At 44.0% G+C, this 21,657-nt stretch overlaps 1 protein-coding gene across 2 annotated transcripts in view; it reads right to left on the bottom strand.

Moving 5' to 3' along the window:
- The window catches only part of LOC100194674 (oxidation resistance protein 1), a 158,580-nt gene that overhangs the window by 125,390 nt on the left and 11,533 nt on the right, over positions 1–21,657 (bottom strand). For both annotated transcript variants that reach the window (XM_045718572.1, XM_045718573.1), the window contains exon 2: positions 15,092–15,179. In XM_045718572.1, coding sequence (XP_045574528.1) covers positions 15,092–15,108 — 17 coding nt within the window. In that variant the 5' untranslated portion in view covers positions 15,109–15,179. The remainder of the gene's footprint in view (positions 1–15,091; positions 15,180–21,657) is intronic.

The raw sequence follows: 21,657 nt of genomic DNA, 5'->3' as shown, positions 1-21,657 counted from the left end.
TTTGACAGTACACTCATGGGTAGTAGGGCTGTAACGGTGCATGCCATTCAGTATGGGGACCTCTGAACCAGAATGATTACATAATAATAAAAAAATCTAATAAACTATGCCTACGCTGCCTTGTATGCCATCGCACTGTTTTATTTTTATTTTAGGCTATTCAGTTAAAACAACAAACGAGAACCTTGGCGCAGGTTGTAATGCAAATTATAATCTTAACTGGTGCATTTAAAACGATCATTTTGTGAGGCGCAGCCAGGAACTAGGTCTGTACGATGGCGAGATAAACCAGAATTGGAGGATCCTCCGTCATCATTTAAATCTCAAATTCAGGATCATTTTGGCTTCACAGTCGATTACAACGGCGATGGACAGAGAGTTGTGGATAAAACGTTAGTATTATGTCACCACTGCTCAACGAGAATATGCAGTGACAAGAGCTTGTTGTTGTGGTTGTCATAGAGCCCCCGTTTGTGGCAAAACAAATTACGAGATTATCTAATCAGTGGACGATGGGATTAAAATGACGTGATTAAAAGTTTAACGAGAAGGATATGCTAAAACTGAAAGAGCCAACAGGTAGGCTGCTACTATCTGAGGTGTTGTTATTTGTAACTGGACAGTAGAAAGCGCATGCAGCCTAGTTTAGCTAGGTTAGATAAATAACTTCTCTTCGTTTGATGCAGTCAAGACAGGTACTACGTAACCATGTTATGACAAGCTAGAAGTTAATTGCGCGAGTCGGCTTGGTATGGTGGGTTGCTGACTCTCCCTCCCTCCGACTTGCTTCCGTGTCACTCGTTCACAGTACACACACCGCAAAGCCCCTCCTCCGCCCGCTAGAGCGCCACCTCTCTTTCCCTTGACGCTTTATCAGCTCAGGTTAATAAAGTAGTTTACACATTGACATTTCTGCTGCTTCTAGTTGTCCTCAGGTCCGTTGGGAACGAGTCTCTATATTAAAACATGTATTTATGCGTAACGGGTCTGGTGGAAAAGCCCCAGGTCCATTTCGGAACAGGTCCACATTTTTGGACCCGTGAAGACCTCTACTTTAGAGGCCCAACATAACAATCCATGTCACAACAGACAACGCCAGGGACATTGTGAATGTGGTCACAAAAACTAGACTTTGGCCACAAATCGGGTGCTTTTTAGTTTAGAAGTGCACTACATAGGAAATAGGGTGGCATTTGGAACTAAGCCGAGGAGAACCCATCCAATCACTTCAGCTTTGCCAAGCCACTTTCTTCACTTTCTGCTAGTGTTCTGGGGGTGAGAACAGAGAGAGCTCCCAGCTCTGTGTAAGAATCAGTGTTGATGTACTACGATGGCTTGCCGTCGCTACGCTAGCTAGCGTACCTTAGCCTTCCACTAAACCCAACCATCTCAGTGGCTGAGATGAGGGGTGGGGGGGTGTGCAACTCAATATTAGGAAGGTGTTCGTACACTCAGTGTATATCCACTTTATATACAAAGGTATGTAGACACTGCTTCAAATGAGTGGATTCAGTTATTTCTGCCACACCCATTGCAGGTGTAGAAAATCGAGCACAGAGCCATGCAATCTCCATAGACTGACATTGGCAGTAGAATGGCCTTAATGGAGACCTCCAGTGACTTTCAACGTGGCACAGTCATAGGATGCCACCTTTCCAACATGTCAGTTTGTCAACTGTAGGTGCTGTTATTGTGATGTGAGCAAAACAACGGCTCAGCCGTGAAGTGGTAGACCACACAAGCTCACAAGACAGGACCAGCGAGTGCTGAAGTGCATAAAAATTGTCTGTCCTCGTTTGCAACACTCACTACCGAGTGAGTTCCAAACTGCCTCTGGAAGCAATGTCAGCACTGTTCGTAGGGAGCTTCATGAAATGGGTTTCCATGGCCGAGCAGTTGCACACAAGCCTAAGGTCACCATGAGCAATGCCAAGCAAGGTCCATACAGAAATGGTTTGTCGAGATCGGTGTGGAAGAACTTGACTGGCCTGCACAGAGCCCTGATCCCAACCCCATCAAACACCTTTGGGATGAATTGGAACGCCGACTGAGAGCCAGGCCTAATCGCCCAACATCAGTGCCGGACCTCACTAATGCTCTTGTGGCTGAATGTAAGCAAGTCCCCGCAGCAATGTTTCAACATCTAGTGGAAAGCCTCCCCAGAAGAGTGGAGGCTGTTAGGGGGGACCAAAGGGGGGACCAACTCCATATTAATGCTCATGATTTTGGAATGAGATGTTCGACGAGCAGGTGTCCACATACTTTTGGTAATCCAGTGTATTTAGACATACTACATAGCTGAATCCACTAATTTGAAGGGGTGTCCACATGCTTTTCTATCTATAGTGTATTTCAACACCAGTCCTTGTTATTGCCCATACAGTGATGTGACGTAAACTGTATTGTTTACTATATGAGAGTTTGGCGTCTCGAGACACCATGTGTAGAGGCTTTTCATCATCGTAAAATATTACCTTCAGAAATCCTTCACAACGCCATCTGGCTCATACATAAATCAAAACTATATGCACAGAATGCACCAGGTGTACCTATCACTCCTAGATAGAGCTCCCTGGTGATTCTCTGTGTTTTATAGCCTTTTAGAAGGTTCTGAGCGTTCCATCTCCTCCCATAGATCACACAGGTCACACCCCCAGTAAGGTCAGATCCCCAGTTAGAAAAACATCCACTTTGGGCAACGTGGTAGATGAAAAAAGATTCCTATTTAAATGGATCCTGTCAGATGAGCTCAGCCAACATCAGTCAAAAGCAGCTGGTGGAGAGCAGGGAGCAACATTACATTGGATCATTTCCATTTTCTACTATTTCCCACCATTGCAAAATGTCACAGCAGTCAGCAAATTGAAAAAAGATAGCCAGCCATTCATGCGTTTCCCTTCCCACATCCGAATCGTATAACTGTTTGAAGACGCTTGTTTGGGCCCACAGTTTTCTAATCTGTCCTTATATAAGATATTAAATGATTTAATCCGGGGGGATGAAAGTGAAAGTGCAGACAAAGAGAGAGAGAGAGAGAGAGAGATGGAGAAAGAGAGAGAAAAAGAGAGAGACAGCGAGAGAAAGAGAGTGAAAGACAGAGAGAGAAAGAGAGAGAGACTTGCAGTAGCTATAGCAGATCTTTGAAGAGCCATATTTCTCCCCGGTATTCTTCACACTACCAATTACCATGCTTAACAAACATCCTGCCACCCACCTCGCCCGGAGGTGTTCTGTCTCTCTCAATTCAATTCTATTCAGACGGCTTTATTGGCATGGGAAACCTATGTTTATATTGCCAAAGCAAGTGAAACCGATAATAAACAAAAGTGAAATAATGAATAAAAACAGTAAAACAGTAAAGATTACACTAACAAGTTTCAAAATAATAGACACATTTCAAACGTCATATTATGGCCATGTACAGTGTGATAATGATGTGTAAATAGTTATAGTACAAAAGGGAAAATAAATAAACAGAAATATGGGTTGTATTTACAATGGTGTTTGTTCTTCACAGGTTGCCCTTTTCTTGTGGCAACAGGCCACATATCTTGCTGCTGTGATGGCACACTGTGGTATTTCACCCAGTAGATATGGGCGTTTATCAAAATTGGATTTGTTTTGGAAATCTTCGTGGGTCTGTGTAATCTGAGGGAAATATGCGTCTCTAATATGGTCATACATTTGGCAACAGGTTAGGAAAGACAGCTCAGTTTACACCTTATTTTGTGGGCAGTGTACACATAGCCTGCTTTCTCTTGAGAGCCAGGTCTGCCTACGGCAGCCTTTCTCAATAGCATGCCTATGCTCACTGAGTCTGTACATAGTCAAAATGTTCCTTAATTGTGGGTCAGTCACAGTGGTCAGGTATTCTGCCACTGTGTACTCTCTGTTGAGGCCCAAATAGCATTCCAGTTTGCTCAGTTTTTTGGTAAATTCTTTCCAATGTGTCAAGTAATTATCTTTTTGTTTTCTCATGATTTCTCTATCTCTCTCTGCTCTCTCTCTCCCTCTCTTTCTCTCCCCATCTTTATTCCCTACTCTCTCTGCTCTGCTCTCTCTTTCCCTCTCTTTCTCTCCCTCACTTTATTCTCTACTCACTCTGCCCTCTATTCTGTTGCTACTGATGTCACAATCTGTATTAACAGAAACCATCCCATATTACTGTAACAAAGAGATAAAGAGAACATATGAAAGAGAAACATATTGCTCATTTAAAAAATAGACAGTACACATAACACTAGAAGACCAACGCTTTGAGAATTGGAATTCTAATTTGTTTATGAAAGGTCATTTACTACAGTAGCTCATGTAATAGAAAAATATTTGTTTTCCTGTTTCTGACGGCAGCGTTTAGTTTGCCCTCTGGCCGGCATTGAGAGCTGCTGGTGTTTCATGTGAGTAATGAAATCACACATTTATTTGACTCTTCCTAGGTGTTCACCCCGGGACGCACGGGCCCCGAGGGACCGGCTGCTACGGTGCTTTCACCCAACGAGGAGGAGAAGGGAGGATGAGAGGGGAGGAGGCAGGGGTGGTACTAGCTGAAATTACCATGAGTTGCCTGGCATCATGCCACAACAATATGCCAACATGTCCAAGGTGGAGGTGCTAAGGGCTTGGAGGGGGACAAGGTTTTCCCTCGGTTTAACCAGGGCATATTCACAATCAAACCCCCCAAGGGCCACTTCTTTCTTCCCCTGAGATGTGTGGAATTTAGTCAAAACATGCTACCATTGTCATGCCATATCATGTACAGCAGACGAATATGTTAAATAGTGTGAAAAGAAAGTAATAGGCAAATGTGAGCAAATGCAACTTAGGTTAGAATAGGTAACACAGAGCAAAGCTCTCTAAATAAATGAAGCCTGCTACAGTATATAGCTTATCTAGCATAGCTCATTGACTTTTCAACAGCAGTCAATAAAGTAGAATGGAGCACTTTAAGTAGTAATGAACCATTGGTTTCTTCAAAGTGGAAGGCCAACAGTTCTGTAGGCAGTTTTTGATATTCACTTCACTATATGTGTATCCTAGCTGCAAGCTGAGGCACTAATCCCATTGACATGCAGTCAGCAAATTCATTACATATTTAATTGAATATATTAACAGAATTTAAAAGCAGGGGGAAAAGCGGAGGCAAAATATTGTTAAGTGAGATTAGAATTGATCAGTTAAAAGCCTGGGAGTGATGGAAAACAGGTCTGACAAATAGAATGGAACATAGAACTGTAGAGCCTCCAGCCCAGCTCAATATGCCTTAGCTAGCCCTTTTGTTCCACCTCCCACACATGCAGTGACCTCACCTGGTTTAAATGGTGTCTCTAGAGACAAAATCTCTCTCATCGTCACTCAATGCCTAGGTTTACCTCCACTGTATTCACATCCTACCATACCCTTGTCTGTACATTATGCCTTGAATCTATTCTACCGCGCCCAGAAACCTGCTCTTTTTACTCTCTGTTCCGAACGCACTAGACGACCAGTTCTTATAGCCTTTAGCCATACCCTTATCCTACTCCTCTGTTCCTCTGGTGATGTAGAGGTTCATCCAAGTCCTGCAGTTCCTAGCTCCACTCCCATGCCTCAGGCTCTCTTATTTGTTGACTTCTGTAACCATAAAAGCCTTGGTTTCATACATGTTAACATCAGAAGCCTCCTCCCTAAGTTTGTTTTATTCACTGCTTTAGCACACTCTGCCAACCCGGATGTCCTAGCCGTGTCTGAATCCTGGTTTAGGAAGGCCACCAAAAATCCTGAAATTTCCATCCCTAACTATAACATTTTCCGACAAGATAGAACTACCAAAGGGGGCGGAGTTGCAATCTACTGCAGAGATATCCTGCAGAGTTCTGTCATACTATCTAGGTCTGTGCCCAAACAATTCGAGTTTCTACTTCTAAAAATCCACCTTTCCAGAAACAAGTCTCTCACCGTTGCCGCTTGTTATAGACCACCTTCAGCCCCCTGCTGTGCCCTGGACACCATATGTGAATTGATTGCCCCCCATCTATCTTCAAAGTTTGTACTGTTAGGTGACCTAAACTGGGACATGCTTAACACCCCGGCCATCCTACAATCTAAGCTAGATGCCCTCAATCTCACACAAATTATTAAGGAACCTACCACGTACAACCCCAAATCCGTAAACACGGGCACCCTCACAGATATCATCCTGACCAACTTGCCCTCTAAATACACCTCTGCTGTCTTCAACCAGGATCTCAGGGATCACTGCCTCATTGCCTGCGTCCGTAATGGGTCTGCGGTCAAACGACCACCCCTCATCACTATGAAACGCTCCCTAAAACACTTCAGCGAGCAGGCCTTTCTAATCGACCTGGCCCGGGTATCCTGGAAGGATATTGACCTCATTCCGTCAGTAGAGGATGCTTGGTTATTCTTTAAAAGTGCTTTCCTAACCATCTTACATAATTTATTTAAATTTTATTTTATCTTTATTTAACTAGGCAAGTCAGTTAAGAACATATTCTTATTTTCAATGATGGCCTAGGAACAGTGGGTTAACTGCCTTGTTCAGGGGCAGAACAACAGATTTTATTTATTATTTATTTTACCTTGTCAGCTTGGGGATTCAATCTTGCAACCTTTTAGTTACAAGTCCAACGCTCTAACCACTAGGCTACTTGCCACCCCATTCAAAAAAATGTAGAACCAGGAACAGATATGGTTCACTCCAGACCTGACGGCCCTTGACCAGCACAAAAACATCCGGTGGCATACTGCATTAGCATCGAATAGCCCCCGCGATATGCAACTTTTCAGGGAAGTTAGGAACCAATATACACAGGCAGTTAGGAAGGCAAAGGCTAGCTTTTTCAAACAGAAATTTGCATCCTGTAGCACAAACTCCAAAAAGTTCTGGGACACTGTAAAGTCCATGGAGAATAAGAGCACCTCCTCCAAGCTGTCCACTGCACTGAGGCTAGGAAACACTGTCACCACCGATAAATCCACGATAATTGAGAATTTCAAGAAGCATTTTTCTATGGCTGGCCATGCTTTCCACCTGGCTACTCCTACCCCGGTCAACAGCCCTGCACCCCCTACAGCAACTTGCCCAAGCCAACCCCATTTCGCCTTCACCCAAATCCAGATAGCTGATGTTCTGAAAGATTTGCAAAATCTGGACCACTACAACTCAGCTGGGCTAGACAATCTGAACCCTCCCTTTCTAAAATTATCCGCCGCAATTGTTGCAACCCCTATTACTAGCCTGTTCAAACTCTCTTTCGTATCGTCTGAGATCCCCAAAGATTGGAAAGATGCCGTGGTCATCCCACTCTTCAAAGGGGGAGACACGCTAGACCCAAACCTATATCTATCCTACCCTGCCTTTCTAAGGTCTTCGAAAGCCAAGTTAACAAACAGATCACCGAACATTTTGAATCCCACCGTACCTCCGCTATGCAATCTGGTTTCCGAGCCACGCTCAAGGTCCTAAACAATATCATAACCGCCATCGATAAAAGACAATACTGTGCAGCCGTATTCATCGACCTGGCCAAGGCTTTCGACTCTGTCAATCACCACATTCTTATCGGCAGACTCAACAGCCTTGGCTTCTTAAATGACTGCCTCATCTGGTTCACCAACTACTTCCCAGACAGAGTTCAGTGTGTCAAATCGGAGGGTCTGTTGTCCGGAACTCTGGCAGTCTCTTTGGGGTGCCACAGGGTTCAATTCTCGGGCCGACTCTCTTCTCTGTATACATCAATGATGTTGCTCTTGCTGCTGGTGATTCTCTGATCCACCTCTACGTAGACGACACCATTCTGTATACTGGCCCCTCTTTGGACACTGTGTTAACTAACCTCCAGACGAGCTTCAATGCCATACAACTCTCCTTCCGTGGCCTCCAACTGCTCTTAAATGCAAGTAAAACTAAATGCATGCTCTTCAACCGATCATACAGTCAATAATAAAACAGAAAAAGTCTAGATACAGTGTGTGCAAATGAGGTACGATAAGGGAGGTAGGCAATAAATAGGCCATAGTGGCGAAATAATGACAATATAGCAATTAAACACTGGAGTGATAGATGTGCAGAATATGAATGTGCAAGTAGAGATACTGGGGTGCAAAGGAGCAAAATAAATAACAGTATGGGGATGAGGTAGTTGGATGGGCTATTTACAGATGGGCTATGTACAGGTGAAGTGATCTGTGAGCTCCTCTGACAGCTGGTGCTTAAAATTAGTGAGGGAGATATGAGTCTCCAGCTTCAGTGATTTTTGCAGTTTGTTCCAGTCATTGGCAGCAGAGAACTGGAAAGAAAGGCGGCCAAAGTAGGAATTGGCTTTGGGGGTGACCAGTGAAATATACCTGCTGGAGCGCGTGCTATGGGTGGGTGCTGCTATGGTGACCAGTAAGCTGAGATAAGGTGGGGCTTTACCTAGCAAAGACTTATAGTCTACCAGTGGTAGACAACATGTGAGACACAGCAAGGGCCAGTCAGTCCTTGTAGATAGTCTACAGTGGTAGATAGACAACATGCTAGACAACAATGTTCCATTAATAGCCTGACAGATCAATGGAACACTTGAGTCAGTCCACACCTGCTGCTTCTGCTGTCCATCAATAAGCAGTAAGACCCACAACACATTACAGTATCTGATAGTACTTTTCCATAGCACTTTCAGAGGAATTGATCTTGGGTTTTAGCCGACAAAGATACACTGCATATCAGTGACGATGGAGAATGTGAGTGTGACATAATGCACTTACCTGAATAGTTTTCTCTAGTTCATATTAATTATGGGGGGGGGGGGGGGGTCAACACGGTCAAATATCGGGATATTATTTTTGACGATGGTTGGCAAATCATTTTGACAGTATCGCAATATTATTTTGCACTAGTTGGCTGTACCTGCACCAAAACTCCAGGATTTTTCCTTCATAGCTTGTTCTCCATCTTCTTTTTAAATAGGGAGCCCATAATATCGTATCGTGATGTCCCTGACAATTACCAGCCCTAGTTCATATGGCATATTATTTTACTGTTAGTCTATCCTTATATCCTAGTCTTGTGCATAGTGAGAAGGACAGACTGCAACCGCACATCATCTTTGCCCTCCTCAGGTTCTGAATTCTAAAATGGAATCTACAGCCCCAGAGATGATGTGTCCCATGATAAACAATACTGACACCTAACAGGTCCCTTTCCTCTCACAGAGTAAAACCCTTCCCTCATCACATTCCCTCAGAGTTAGCGGTCCTCAGGCAGTACTAGTGCTGCTGTCACTCCCCATGTTAGCTAACACTACTGTAGTCACTCCTTATGAGCTGCTTTGCTGCTGCCGCTGTTGCCAGGCTCAGGCACCACAAGAAGATGGCTCAAATTAACAAATACAAACACTCCCTAACATAAATAATCTCTGAATGACGAGGCTGGCTGACCTGCATCTCAATGATTTCATGTCTTTCATGTACAAACTACATGTACTTTGTTGTCCAGAATCTCAAGGTCAGTGAGGACGCCTGGACCAGGCGTCAGAGCAATCGGAGAAATCGGAGCTACCGCGGTGGTCTCTTCATCCAGCAGGCCTTGGCAGGGGGTTAAACATCCCCTCTGGTGATCCCAGGGGACCGTTCTCCTGTCCCCTACCTCTGCATAAATAACTAATTAAGTGCAAGGGGTTTGCGTGCGTGTTTGTGAGTGTGTGTATGTGTGTGTTTGCATTCATGTGTGGGTGGGTGGGGGGATGTCAATGTTGTATCTGTTATTCTGTTTATTATATACCCTTTTTGATGGATTCCTTAACTAGAAGTTTTGGTGATGTGACACATCCTAACTAGAAGTTTTGATGATGTGACACATCCTAACTCGAAGTTTTGATGATGTGACACATCTTAACTCGAAGTTTTGATGATGTGACACATCCTAACTATACGTTTTGATGATGTGACACATCCTAACTATACGTTTTGATGATGTGACACATCCTAACTAGACGTTTTGATGATGTGACACATCCTAACTAGAAGTTTTGATGATGTGACACATCCTAACTAGACGTTTTGATGATGTGACACATCCTAACTAGAAGTTTTGATGATGTGACACATCCTAACTAGAAGTTTTGATGATGTGACACATCCTAACTAGACGTTTTGACGATGTGACACATCCTAACTAGAAGTTTTGGTGATGTGACACATCCTAACTAGAAGTTTTGGTGATGTGACACATCCTAACTAGAATTTTTGATGATGTGACACATCCTAACTAGAAGTTTTGATGATGTGACACATCCTAACTAGAATTTTTGATAATGTGACACATCCTAACTAGAAGTTTTGATGATGTGACACATCCTAACTAGAATTTCTGATGATGTGACACATCCTAACTAGAATTTATGATGATGTGACACATCCTAACTATACGTTTTGATGATGTGACACATCCTAACTAGAAGTTTTGATCATGTGACACATACTAACTAGAAGTTTTGATGATGTGACACATCCTAACTAGAAGTTTTGATGATGTGACACATCAAGTAGGCCAATTTTCTTAATTGGCTGATGTATGTAGTCTGTAATGTCACGGCGAACAACGTTGTCAAGGTCAAATAGAACATGTTAAATCATGTTCATTATCGAAGAAAGGGAATAAAGGACTACATTACTCTGTGAGTAATTGTTGTGAATGTTGTGAGACCAAATCAGGTACATCGATTCAGGAAGATGTTTTCCAAAAGCATCAAACATATTTGAACAGACCCCTAGGCTCAGTCTGTGTCTGGGTCCATCCACAACTAATGAGTCCCACTCATATTGTTGTAGTAATTGCATTACAGCCCACACTGGAAGCAATTATAGCTCCAAGCTTGACAGCTTGACTCAGCATCACCAAGACCTCTCAACAAACAGACAGCAACAGAGCATCACCAAGACCTCTCAACAAACAGACAGCAACAGAGCATCACCAAGACCTCACAACAAACAGACAGTAACAGAGCATTACCAAGACCTCTCAACAAACAGACAGCAACAGAGCATTACCAAGACCTCACAACAAACAGACAGTAACAGAGCATTACCAAGACCTCACAACAAACAGACAGTAACAGAGCATCACCAAGACCTCACAACAAACAGACAGCAACAGAGCATTACCAAGACCTCACAACAAACAGACAGTAACAGAGCATCACCAAGACCTCACAACAAACAGACAGCAACAGAGCATTACCAAGACCTCACAACAAACAGACAGCAACAGAGCATTACCAAGACCTCACAACAAACAGACAGTAACAGAGCATTACCAAGACCTCTCAACAAACAGACAGCAACAGAGCATTACCAAGACCTCACAACAAACAGACAGCAACAGAGCATTACCAAGACCTCTCAACAAACAGACAGTAACAGAGCATTACCAAGACCTCACAACAAACAGACAGTAACAGAGCATTACCAAGACCTCTCAACAAACAGACAGCAACAGAGCATTACCAAGACCTCACAACAAACAGACAGCAACAGAGCATTACCAAGACCTCACAACAAACAGACAGCAACAGAGCATTACCAAGACCTCACAACAAACAGACAGCAACAGAGCATTACCAAGACCTCTCCTGCTCCAAGGGGGTGTCCTAAATGGCACCCTATTGTCATGCCTGCTCCCGCTCTCCCTCTTTGGCCCTTGAGGGTGCCAGACTGCCTATCATTACGCACACCTGTCCCGTTCGTTACGCGCACCAGCGCCTCATTAGACCCACCTGAACTCTATCATTATTTGATTGCCTTCCCTTTATCTGTCTGTTTCTTATGTTATTCCCTGTGTCAGCACTGACGTCGTTACTTTGTCCCCTGTCCAGACGCTGTTCCTGGCCGTAGTTTATTAAATGTTCTCCCTGTACCTGCTTCCTGTCTCCAGCGTCAATCCTTACATATATAGCGCACTACTTTCGAACAATTCTCTGGTCAAAAGTAGTGCACTATATAGGAAATAGGGTGCCATTTGGGATGAAACCCATGACAGTAAACAGCCGTGAGGTAACAAATCAGAGGCCACGAATGACCCAAAACTGGAATTAGACAACCTCTTCCAGCCCCAGGAGGGATATAATGAGGATTTGGGGAGATTTGAGGTCGTATCGGAGCTGAGTTGTGTATTGTTGTGTCAACATCGTCTCAGGACCATTTTGGGAACGGCAGCATGATGGCTGAATAATGAGCTGAGGAGTGACGGTGACACTGGGGTTGGGTCCACTCGATTCTCCTCTCCTCATCGTCCGTTCGTCTCAGACTATTTTGGCATGTAAACACTGGCAAGCCTCATTAGAGGAGCATATCCCCAGACAGAATACAGATAGAAATGACATCAACCTCAGAGAGAATTATAGGGACCTCTCTTTGTTCGCCCCGTTCCAGATTTATAGCTATAGCTTCATTAGCGGAGGACTTTCGGGGCAAATTTTTTAATGAGTTGGATGCAAAACTGTAATTCAGCTCTCCACTTCATAAATGTTCCCTTGGAATAAAAATTTCAATTTAACGGTGCTCAAGTTACCTTTTAATGAGAATGTATAAACACAACCGATTAAGCTGTGACTGGATTCTGTGGCTCTGGGCCCATCTAGGCCCATCTATAACAGTAAAACAGTCTTTCTAGTATTGGAGGGAAGTTATAGTTAATGTAATCAAAGACAGCCAGGGCTAATGTGTTTTAGATTTATCATCCTCACCTCTGTTCCAGACTTCATTCCAATAAAATGCAAGGTAGCCTAAAGTACTATGTCAGACGTGAGACTGATTAAAGTTTATTTACAGACTTTTAATGAAAGTCTCTGTGTGTATGCAGATAGACACTTCAGTGACTGTGTGTTTGTGTGTGTGTGTGTGTGTGTGTGTGTGTGTGTGTGTGTGTGTGTGTGTGTGTGTGTGTGTGTGTGTGTGTGTGTGTGTGTGTGTGTGTATGTGTGTGTGTGTGGCGGGGAGGGGTGGGGGGGGCAAGGATGGAAAACCAATATAAAAAAAATCCACAGTTACAGCTCAGGCTTTTAGACAGATAAACAGATTTCCACAGTCGTCTTTTGGGTCGTTCAGCAGTTTAGCAGAAGAAATACGCTTTGTCTCATATTCATCAAAATGGGAATGAGTTTGAGAATCTGTGAATTTTCAAGATGGGCTGCTATAAAATATTGATTTTCAGCACATCCATGTCATCTGTTCTGTTGATCCAGTCCCCCTGAAGACAGTGAGGTATCTTAGTTTTACCATACGTTACTCAACCTGCTCATGATTATATGCATTTCATATGCATGACTAGAATCACGACAACCTCTCTTCCCCACGCGTGTTGGCACCATGTATGTTATGCTGTCTATAAATCCTAATAAACCGTATTGAATCTTAATTTTAGCACAGCGTTTGTCTCAGGGCGGGACAAAGAGGAACAAAACCCATTCATACGCCACTCAGCCAAATCACAACCACCACAAGAACAACGGAAACAACAACAAACAAACAATACAATTCAAACATTTTAACGTTGGTATGAAATAGGTTCAAGGTGCTTAAAAATAATGTATTGTCGCAAATACAGTAAGGTTCCACCCGAGGCTGACTCATACTCACACACATTCTGCTTTATGTAACAACAGGAAGCAGAAAAGGTCATTTTCATACATTATGTAATTCAGGAAAAATCTATTTGATGACCCACATTGGCTTCCAGCGGCAGGGCTGTTTGTTCTACATGTGACAGAGGCTGTTGGACATGAATGAAGTGGGCTTGTCAGCCATCAGGGGAATGTGTTAGGTCTTGATGGGAGCATTTTTTCCATCAGCTGGTATAAATATGAAGAGTATGCCCAGGCTTGATTGTAAAGAGGGGGAGAGAAAGTGTCGCTTCTGACAGGTGTGTGCTGTGCTATTAGCATGATATGACACGGGGTTCTGAGGAGCAGTGGGGAAGGGGACGATTCAATCAAGGAGAACTCATCATCAAGGGATTCATCCACCTTGTGAATCATCTCAACTTCACTTGATTATATTATATTACATTATATTATGTTCACATACTGTATTATCATCAGAGGTCGCAATGCCATGTGAGATGATTATAAAAACGTCATAAATCTTGTAATTCTTCTAATCTTCTATAAAAATAATGAAGGTAATTTTCAGGATGGTACCTCTCACATGTTGTGAGGAAAATGAGTATCATTTCGCCCCACCAGATCAAAACAGTCGGGAGCTTAACATTTCAGTTTATTTCAGTTAATAAGGTACTTATCTTAAAAGCCCTTTATTAGCAAGTTGATGTTCTAGAAGCTTTCAACACAGTACAAAATAGTTTTCCCACCATGCATTTGACATGATGTGGGGATAATTTAGACAAACGCTCTTAGAAACTGTTTGAGGCAGAGAACTCCCATTGGTTTTCTTTGAACACTGATGTTAGGCAAGGTGCCTTTGACCATTATTTAATATATTTTTGTGAACTAGCTGTAACTTCCTGTTAGAACATGCACTGTTATGTGATTAGTCAAGCTAGGCAGTTTGTTTGATTTTATTCTGGGATGAGTGTTTTTATACTTCTGAAAATATGAGGGAGGAGTTCTAGTGTTGAATATTAATTATATTTCAGGATGTAATCCACAGGCAATTAATGATCTATTTTGCAATACTAATGTCTGGCTTCATTTCATTACAGATGATGTCTGATTGTGTATGTGTGAGTGTGTGTGTGTGTGTGTGTGTGTGTGTGTGTGTGTGTGTGTGTGTGTGTGTGTGTGTGTGTGTGTGTGTGTGTCTCCATGTCTTATGGAAACAATAACATTATATTTCAAGAAGAATAACTAATATAGAAACAAATATAACTAAATTAGGCAACTTCAAACTGCCATTATTTGTGATTAAACAGAGGCAAAATAACATTTGTGTTGACCTTAACTCAAAAGTCACCTCTCTCTCTATAGTCAAATTCAGCTCCAAAACATGAGCAAAAATACAAAAACAGCTGACATGAAATGTCAGTTTGTATCAGACAAAGCCCCCCCCCCCACAATAGCACAAAAATAGATCAAATCTGTGACGTCATTCTGACCTTTTGGTGCTGAACATCTTGGCGATGTCTTGTTGCTGCTGTTCAGAGGGTTGTTCTAGGTGAGAGGGTGAGCCTTCAGACTGTAGACCTGAGAGGGGGAGAGAGGAGGGGAAAGAGATATACAGAGAGAGAGAGAGAGAGAGAGAGAGAGAGGACACAAACACAGTGAGATTTTCAGCATGCCAGTGTCACCCAGGAGCTGTTACCTGCCCTGTCACCCAGCCCCAATTACCTGCCCTGTCACCCAGCCCCAATTACCTGCCATTATTTAATGACTAGGCAGCTAGAGGAGGGGCACAGTGCACAAAACACAGCTATGGTTTATAAAACAACATTGTTAAACAGGACGTGCAGTATACCATGCCAGCTGGTTCAGGCCAACTTCAACAGGTGACTCTGCATTTACTATGCCTCGTCTGAACGGGTAAATGAATGAGGAATACAAAGTGGCGCACACAGATACAGTATCCATACATATTCTGCTGCTCCTGTGTGTTCCTCCCCTCCAGTATAATGTCTGGGACTTTAGCCTCCTGCCCTGTCATGCTCTGTAAAGGTTACCACAGTGGAGGAAACGATTCAATAATTAATGCAGACAGATCCATGTGGGGCTCACTTCTCAACCTCTCCTCTGTAATAAGAAGAGTGGGGGAGGAGGAGAGTAGAAGGAAGGGGACTGAGGCTGCCTGACTGAATGACTGACAGGGCCACTCAGCTCAGTTTAGCTCTAGGGTAGCGGGTTGATTTGGAATTCAGCCCAAGTGAAACTGCCACTCTTCAGCACCAAAGGATGATGTGAAACCTGTGTGGTTAGAGTATCTTTACATTTATAGTACATTTATAGTAGCTTTACATTTATAGTCGGATGCAGAAAGAATGAACCTCTCACACACATGCACAATCATTCAAACTCTACTCAATAATGTACTGTAATATGTGCATTATGAATAAGAGCTAATGTAAATCGTTAAGAACCAATAGTTTTGTAAAGCAGGGTTTCCCAAACCCGGTCCTGGGGCCCCCCCTAGGGGGGGGCAGGACCAAGTTTGGGAAACCCTGGTGTAAAATACTATTACATATGATGATATAAATTCAGCTCCGAGGATTAAGGATTATTCAGCTAAAAGCCCCAGGCATTATCTCTGACCACAGAGAGACCAAACAACTAGGTTAAAGGTCACATCCATCAGGCATCAGACTGATATTATCGGCTATTATTAGGTTACGACATGGTCACCGCATGTTGATGATGATCATGAGGACTTTATTGTATTTGTTAGGAAATTATTGTTGCGTCATACAGCATCCAACACTGGATCAGGAAGACCTGTTTGGTGGAAACACGAAAATCTCTTCATGGGGAAATTCTAATTGGATTTTATTTATGAAAATAAACCTTACAAAGATCATGTTAAATATTGGACCCAATATATAGACAATTGCTTTATGATCTGGACAGGCTACGAAATTAAATTAAACACATTTCTTCCTTTTCCTTCACTATGGAAAAGAACATTAACTCTATACATTTCTTAGATGTGCTTGTTACAAAGAAGGGACAATCTCAAAGTAGTACAGTTTACAGAAAACCTACAGATAAACTACTATACTGACAGCTGATAGTCATTACCATCTCCCCCTAAAATGAGGTTTACCAGTAAGCCAACTTCATAGCCAGCGTCGCATCTGTGACACCGAGGTAGAATATGACAGACAATCAAATTCTCTCCTTAAGCGTTTCCGCTTCAGAGGAAACCCCAATACATGGCTTGATAAAGCTCAAAAACAAGATAAAAGCTTGAACAGAAGCCAGTTACTTAAAAAAAAACAAAAAAACAGAAGGAACAGTTCTCTGTAAACTACACTGAACAAAAATATAAACGCAACATGTAAAGTGTTGGTCCCATGTTTCATGAGCTGAAATAAAAGATCTCAGAAATGTTTCATACACAGAAAATCTTATTTCTCTCAAATTATGTGCACAAATTTGTATACATCCCTATTTCTGAGCATTTCTCCTTTGCCAAGATAGTCCATTCACCTGACAGGTGTGGCATATCAAGAAACTGATTAAACGGCATGATCATTACATAGGTGCCCCTTGTGCTGGGGACAATAAAAGGCCACTCTAAAATGTGCAGTTTTGACACACAACAAAATGCCACAGATGTCTCAAGTTCTGAGGGAGAGTGCTATTGGCATGCTGACTGCACGAGTGTCCAACAGAGCTGTTGCCAGAGAATTTTATGTTAATTTCTCTACCAAAAGCCGCCTCCAAAGTCGTTTCAGAGAATTTGGCATTACGTCCAACCGACCTCACAACCGCAGACCATGTGTATGGTGTCATGTCAGCGAGCAGTTTGCTGATGTCACCGTTGTGAACAGAGTGCCCCATGGTGGTATGGGCAGGCATTTTTTATTTTTATTTTATTTTATTTCACCTTTAACCAGGTAGGCTAGTTGAGAACAAGTTCTCATTTTCAACTGCGACCTGGCCAAGATAAAGCATAGCAATTCGACACATACAACAACACAGAGTTACACATGGAATAAACAAAACATACAGTCAATAATACAGTACAAAAAAGAAAACAAAAAGTCTATTTACAGTGAGTGCAAATGAGGTAGGATAAGGAAGTTAAGGTAATAAATAGGCCATGGTGGCGAAGTAATTATAAAATAGCAATTAAACACAGGGATGGTAGATGTGCGCATCCGGATCCCTCTATGCCATTCATAGTAGAGGTGAACGCGTCCGAGGCTGGGGTAGGAGCTGTGCTACCACAACGCTCGGGCACGTCACCGAAGCTTCGCCCCTGTGTTTTCTTCTCTAAGAAGTTGAGTCCGGCGGAGCGTAACTATGATGTGGGGGACAGGGAGTTGCTGGCTGTGGTAAGAGCCCTGAAGGTGTGGAGACATTGGCTTGAGGGGGCGCGTCACCCTTTTCTCATCTGGACCGACCACCGTAACCTGGAGTACATCCGGGCAGCGAGGAGACAGAACCCTCGTCAAGCCAGGTGGGCGATGTTCTTTGCGAGATTTCAGTTCACAATCTCGTACATCCCAGGTTCCCGGAACACTAAGGCCGACGCACTGTCTCGTCTCCATGACACCGAGGAACGGTCCACCGATCCCACGCCCCATACTTCCAGCCACCTGCCTGGTGGCACCGGTGGTCTGGGAGGTGGACGCGGACATCGAGCGGGCGTTACGGGCGGAACCTACTCCTCCTCAGTGTCCCATGGGTCGTACGTACGTCCCGCTCGGTGTCCGCGATCGGTTGATTCGGTAGGCGCACACGCTACCCTCGGGTCACCCAGGGATTGAGCGTATGGTGCGTGGTCTTAGTGGGAAATACTGGTGGCCCACCTTGGGGAAGGACGTGAGGCGCTATGTCTCCTCTTGTTCGGTGTACGCCCAGAGTAAGGCTCCTAGGCACTTGCCTAGAGGGAAATTACAGCCCCTCAGTCCCCAGTTCACGTCCCGGGTGTGGCGTGCATTTATGGAGCGACTGGGGGTCTTGGTCAGTTTGACCTCAGGGTTCCACCCCGAAAGTAATGGGCAGGTAGAGAGGATAAACCAGGATGTGGGCAGGTGTCTGCGGTCCTACTGCCGGGACCGGCCAGGGGAGTGGGCGAGGTTCGTGCCGTGAGCCGAGTTAGCTCAGAACTCTCTTCGCCACTCCTCGACCAACCTGTCACCTTTCCAATGTGTGTTGGGTTATCAGCCGGTCCTGGGGCCCTGGCATCAGAGCCAGACGGAGGCCCCTGCGGTGGAGGACTGGGTCCAGCGCTCGAGGGAGACCTGGAACACTGTCCAGGAGTCACTGGAACGGGCCAGGGGACAACAAAAAAAGAGTGCGGACCGTCGCCGCAGTGAGGCCCCAGTGTTTGCCCCAGGGGAGAGAGTCTGGCTCTCAACCCGGAACCTGCCCCTCCGCCTGCCCTGCCGGAAACTGGGTCCGCGGTTTGTAGGGCCATTTAAAGTCCCGAGGAGAATAAACGAGGTGTGTTACAGGTTATAACTTCCTTCTTATTATCGTATTAACCCCTTGTTTCATGTGTCTCTCCTCAGGCCGGTGGTAGCTGGTCCGCTGCAGGACGATGAGGTGCTGGAGGTCCCTCCGCCCCCCCTGGACATCGAGGGGCCCCGGGCATATACAGTCCGGTCCATCTTGTACTCCAGGCGCCGGGTGAGGGGTCTGCAGTACCTCGTGGACTGGGAGGGGTACGGCCCAGAGGAGAGGTGCTGGGTACCGGTGGGGGACATATTGGACCCAACGCTAATCCGGGAGTTCCACAGCTTCCATCCGGATCGCCCTGCGCCTCGCCCTCCGGGGCGTCCTCGAGCCGCGCGTCGGGGGGGGTACTGTCACGACACCTACGGAAGGTGGCGCTCCTCCTCCCCCGGGCGGCGCTCGGCGGTCGTCGTCACCGACCTACTAGTTGCTAGTACACCTAGTTGCCGCCGATCCTCTGTTTCACATTCTGTTAGTTAGGTCTAGGTTAGGTACGCACCTGTTTTGTATTAGTTGTTAGTGGGGGGGGTATTTAGGCTAGCTAGGTAGGTTTGTGTTTTGTGCGGGATTGTTTTTGTCAGGGCTCATGTTTGGAAGTGAGGGTCTGTGTTTTTCCTCTGCCAGTATTTTACGCGGAGTTTATATTGGGCTGCGTCCCTGCGTTATGTTTGGAGAGGGCGGTGCGTTTTATTAATACGCCCTGCCCGACCGTGCTTGTATTTTTTTCGTGTGGATATATTAAAGAAGTATTCACGGAATCATCTGTCTCCTGCTTCCTTGAGCCACACCTTGTGACAGTGCTCTAGGGCAAGATGGATGTAATTTGTATTTGTGGTCCTGGCAACTGGACCTTTTTTGGAACACTATTATTTTTGTTTTACTGAGATTTACTGTCAGGGACCAAGTCTGACAGAATCAGTGCAGAAGATCTAGGTGCTTCTGTAAGCCCTCCTTGGTTGGGAACAGAAGCTCTCTCTCTCTCTTTCTCTCTCTCTCTCCTTCTTTCGTTTACATTTCTCTCCCCCTCTAATTCATCTCTAAGACCCAAGTTCTGGCACACATAAGTGAGCACGCACTCACACACTAATAGAGGTCACATTAGCTTGGCAGGAAACACAAGGTGATTATGGAAATTCAGTCAATTACTGCAGACAGAGTAAACACCCTTTCCATCATTTTTGACTCCTATATTTATGTTTTCTTAATAGTTGTACTGTAGATGTATGAAGGCCGTTATTTTCCCAGGGCATCTTGTTTCCCTCTCCTGTGTGTGTGTGTGTGTGTGTGTGTGTGTGTGTGTGTGTGTGTGTGTGTGTGTGTGTGTGTGTGTGTGTGCATCAACAACTGGATGTCAGAATAATTCAGAGTCGGCAAAAACGCCTCAAACTGGAGCCAGGAGACAACCAACCAACAACTGTCTATACAGGCAATGGGATATAAAACATTTACATATTACAATATATTATACAACATTAAATCATATATTTATAACACTAGAGAGAGAAGCGGACCAATACATCAAATGTAGTGGCCTTAGAGTTTGTCAATGTACAGTTGAAGTCGGAAGTTTACATACACTAAGTTGATTGTGCCTTTAAACAGCCTGGAAAATTCCAGAAAATGATGTCATGGCTTTAGAAGCTTCTGATAGGCTAATTGACATCATTTGAGTCAATTGGAGGTGTACCTGTGGGTGTATGTCAAGGCCTACCTTCAAACTCAGTGCCTCTTTGCTTGACATCATGGGAAAAGCTAAAGCAATCAGCCAAGACCTCAGAAAAAAAATGTACACCTCCACAAGTCTGGCTCATACTTGGGAGCAATTTCCAAATGCCTGAAGGTACCACGTTCTTCTGTACAAACAATAGTACGCAAGTATAAACACCATTCTCCCCTCAGCAGCCTTCACTGGCCTAGATAAATAGGCTAAAAGCCAGTCATATTTGAGAATTATAATGTAGGATAATTATTAACATGAACTTTTGAAGGCTTGATTCTTTTGACATACTCGAGGCATGGTTCGTTCAGATCAAATGGTCACAAGAGCAGAGAGAAAGGCCAGTGACTGTAGCGCACTGCACACATCAGCCACCTTGCAAGGCAGTGAGCATTTTGAAACTATTTAACCATAAAGTTAACTGTTTAAACCTGTTTTTATTTCATTTTATGAGGCATGTCTTGCCAAAATCAGACCATATGTTGAGGGAATTATTTTATAAACACTTACTTGTGTCATTGAAACCAGCATTTTCTATTGTTCTATTGGTTTTCATATCAACTTTCTTTCATTGTCCAGCAGGCAAAGACACACTCCTAGTCATATTAGCAACCCATGCTAGTTAGTCATATTAGCAACCCATGCTAGTTGTTGCATCTTTAGATCTCCCCTCTTACTACATTTCTGACAGATATTTTCATCTATGTCACATGAAACCGCTCGCATGTGCGGTGCACTTTTTAGAGCAGTGTGTTCCCGCTAATTGCATTTTGGAACATTCGCGCATAGCCTACTGCCGTGTGCTCATGCGCTGTGCTTCTAATGTGAACA

The sequence above is a fragment of the Salmo salar genome, chromosome ssa05, assembly GCF_905237065.1.
Source record: "Salmo salar chromosome ssa05, Ssal_v3.1, whole genome shotgun sequence".
In the NCBI taxonomy this organism is placed as follows: domain Eukaryota; kingdom Metazoa; phylum Chordata; class Actinopteri; order Salmoniformes; family Salmonidae; genus Salmo; species Salmo salar.
The sequence above is the reverse complement of the archived record's forward strand: the minus strand, read 5'-3'. Positions and strand labels throughout refer to the sequence as shown.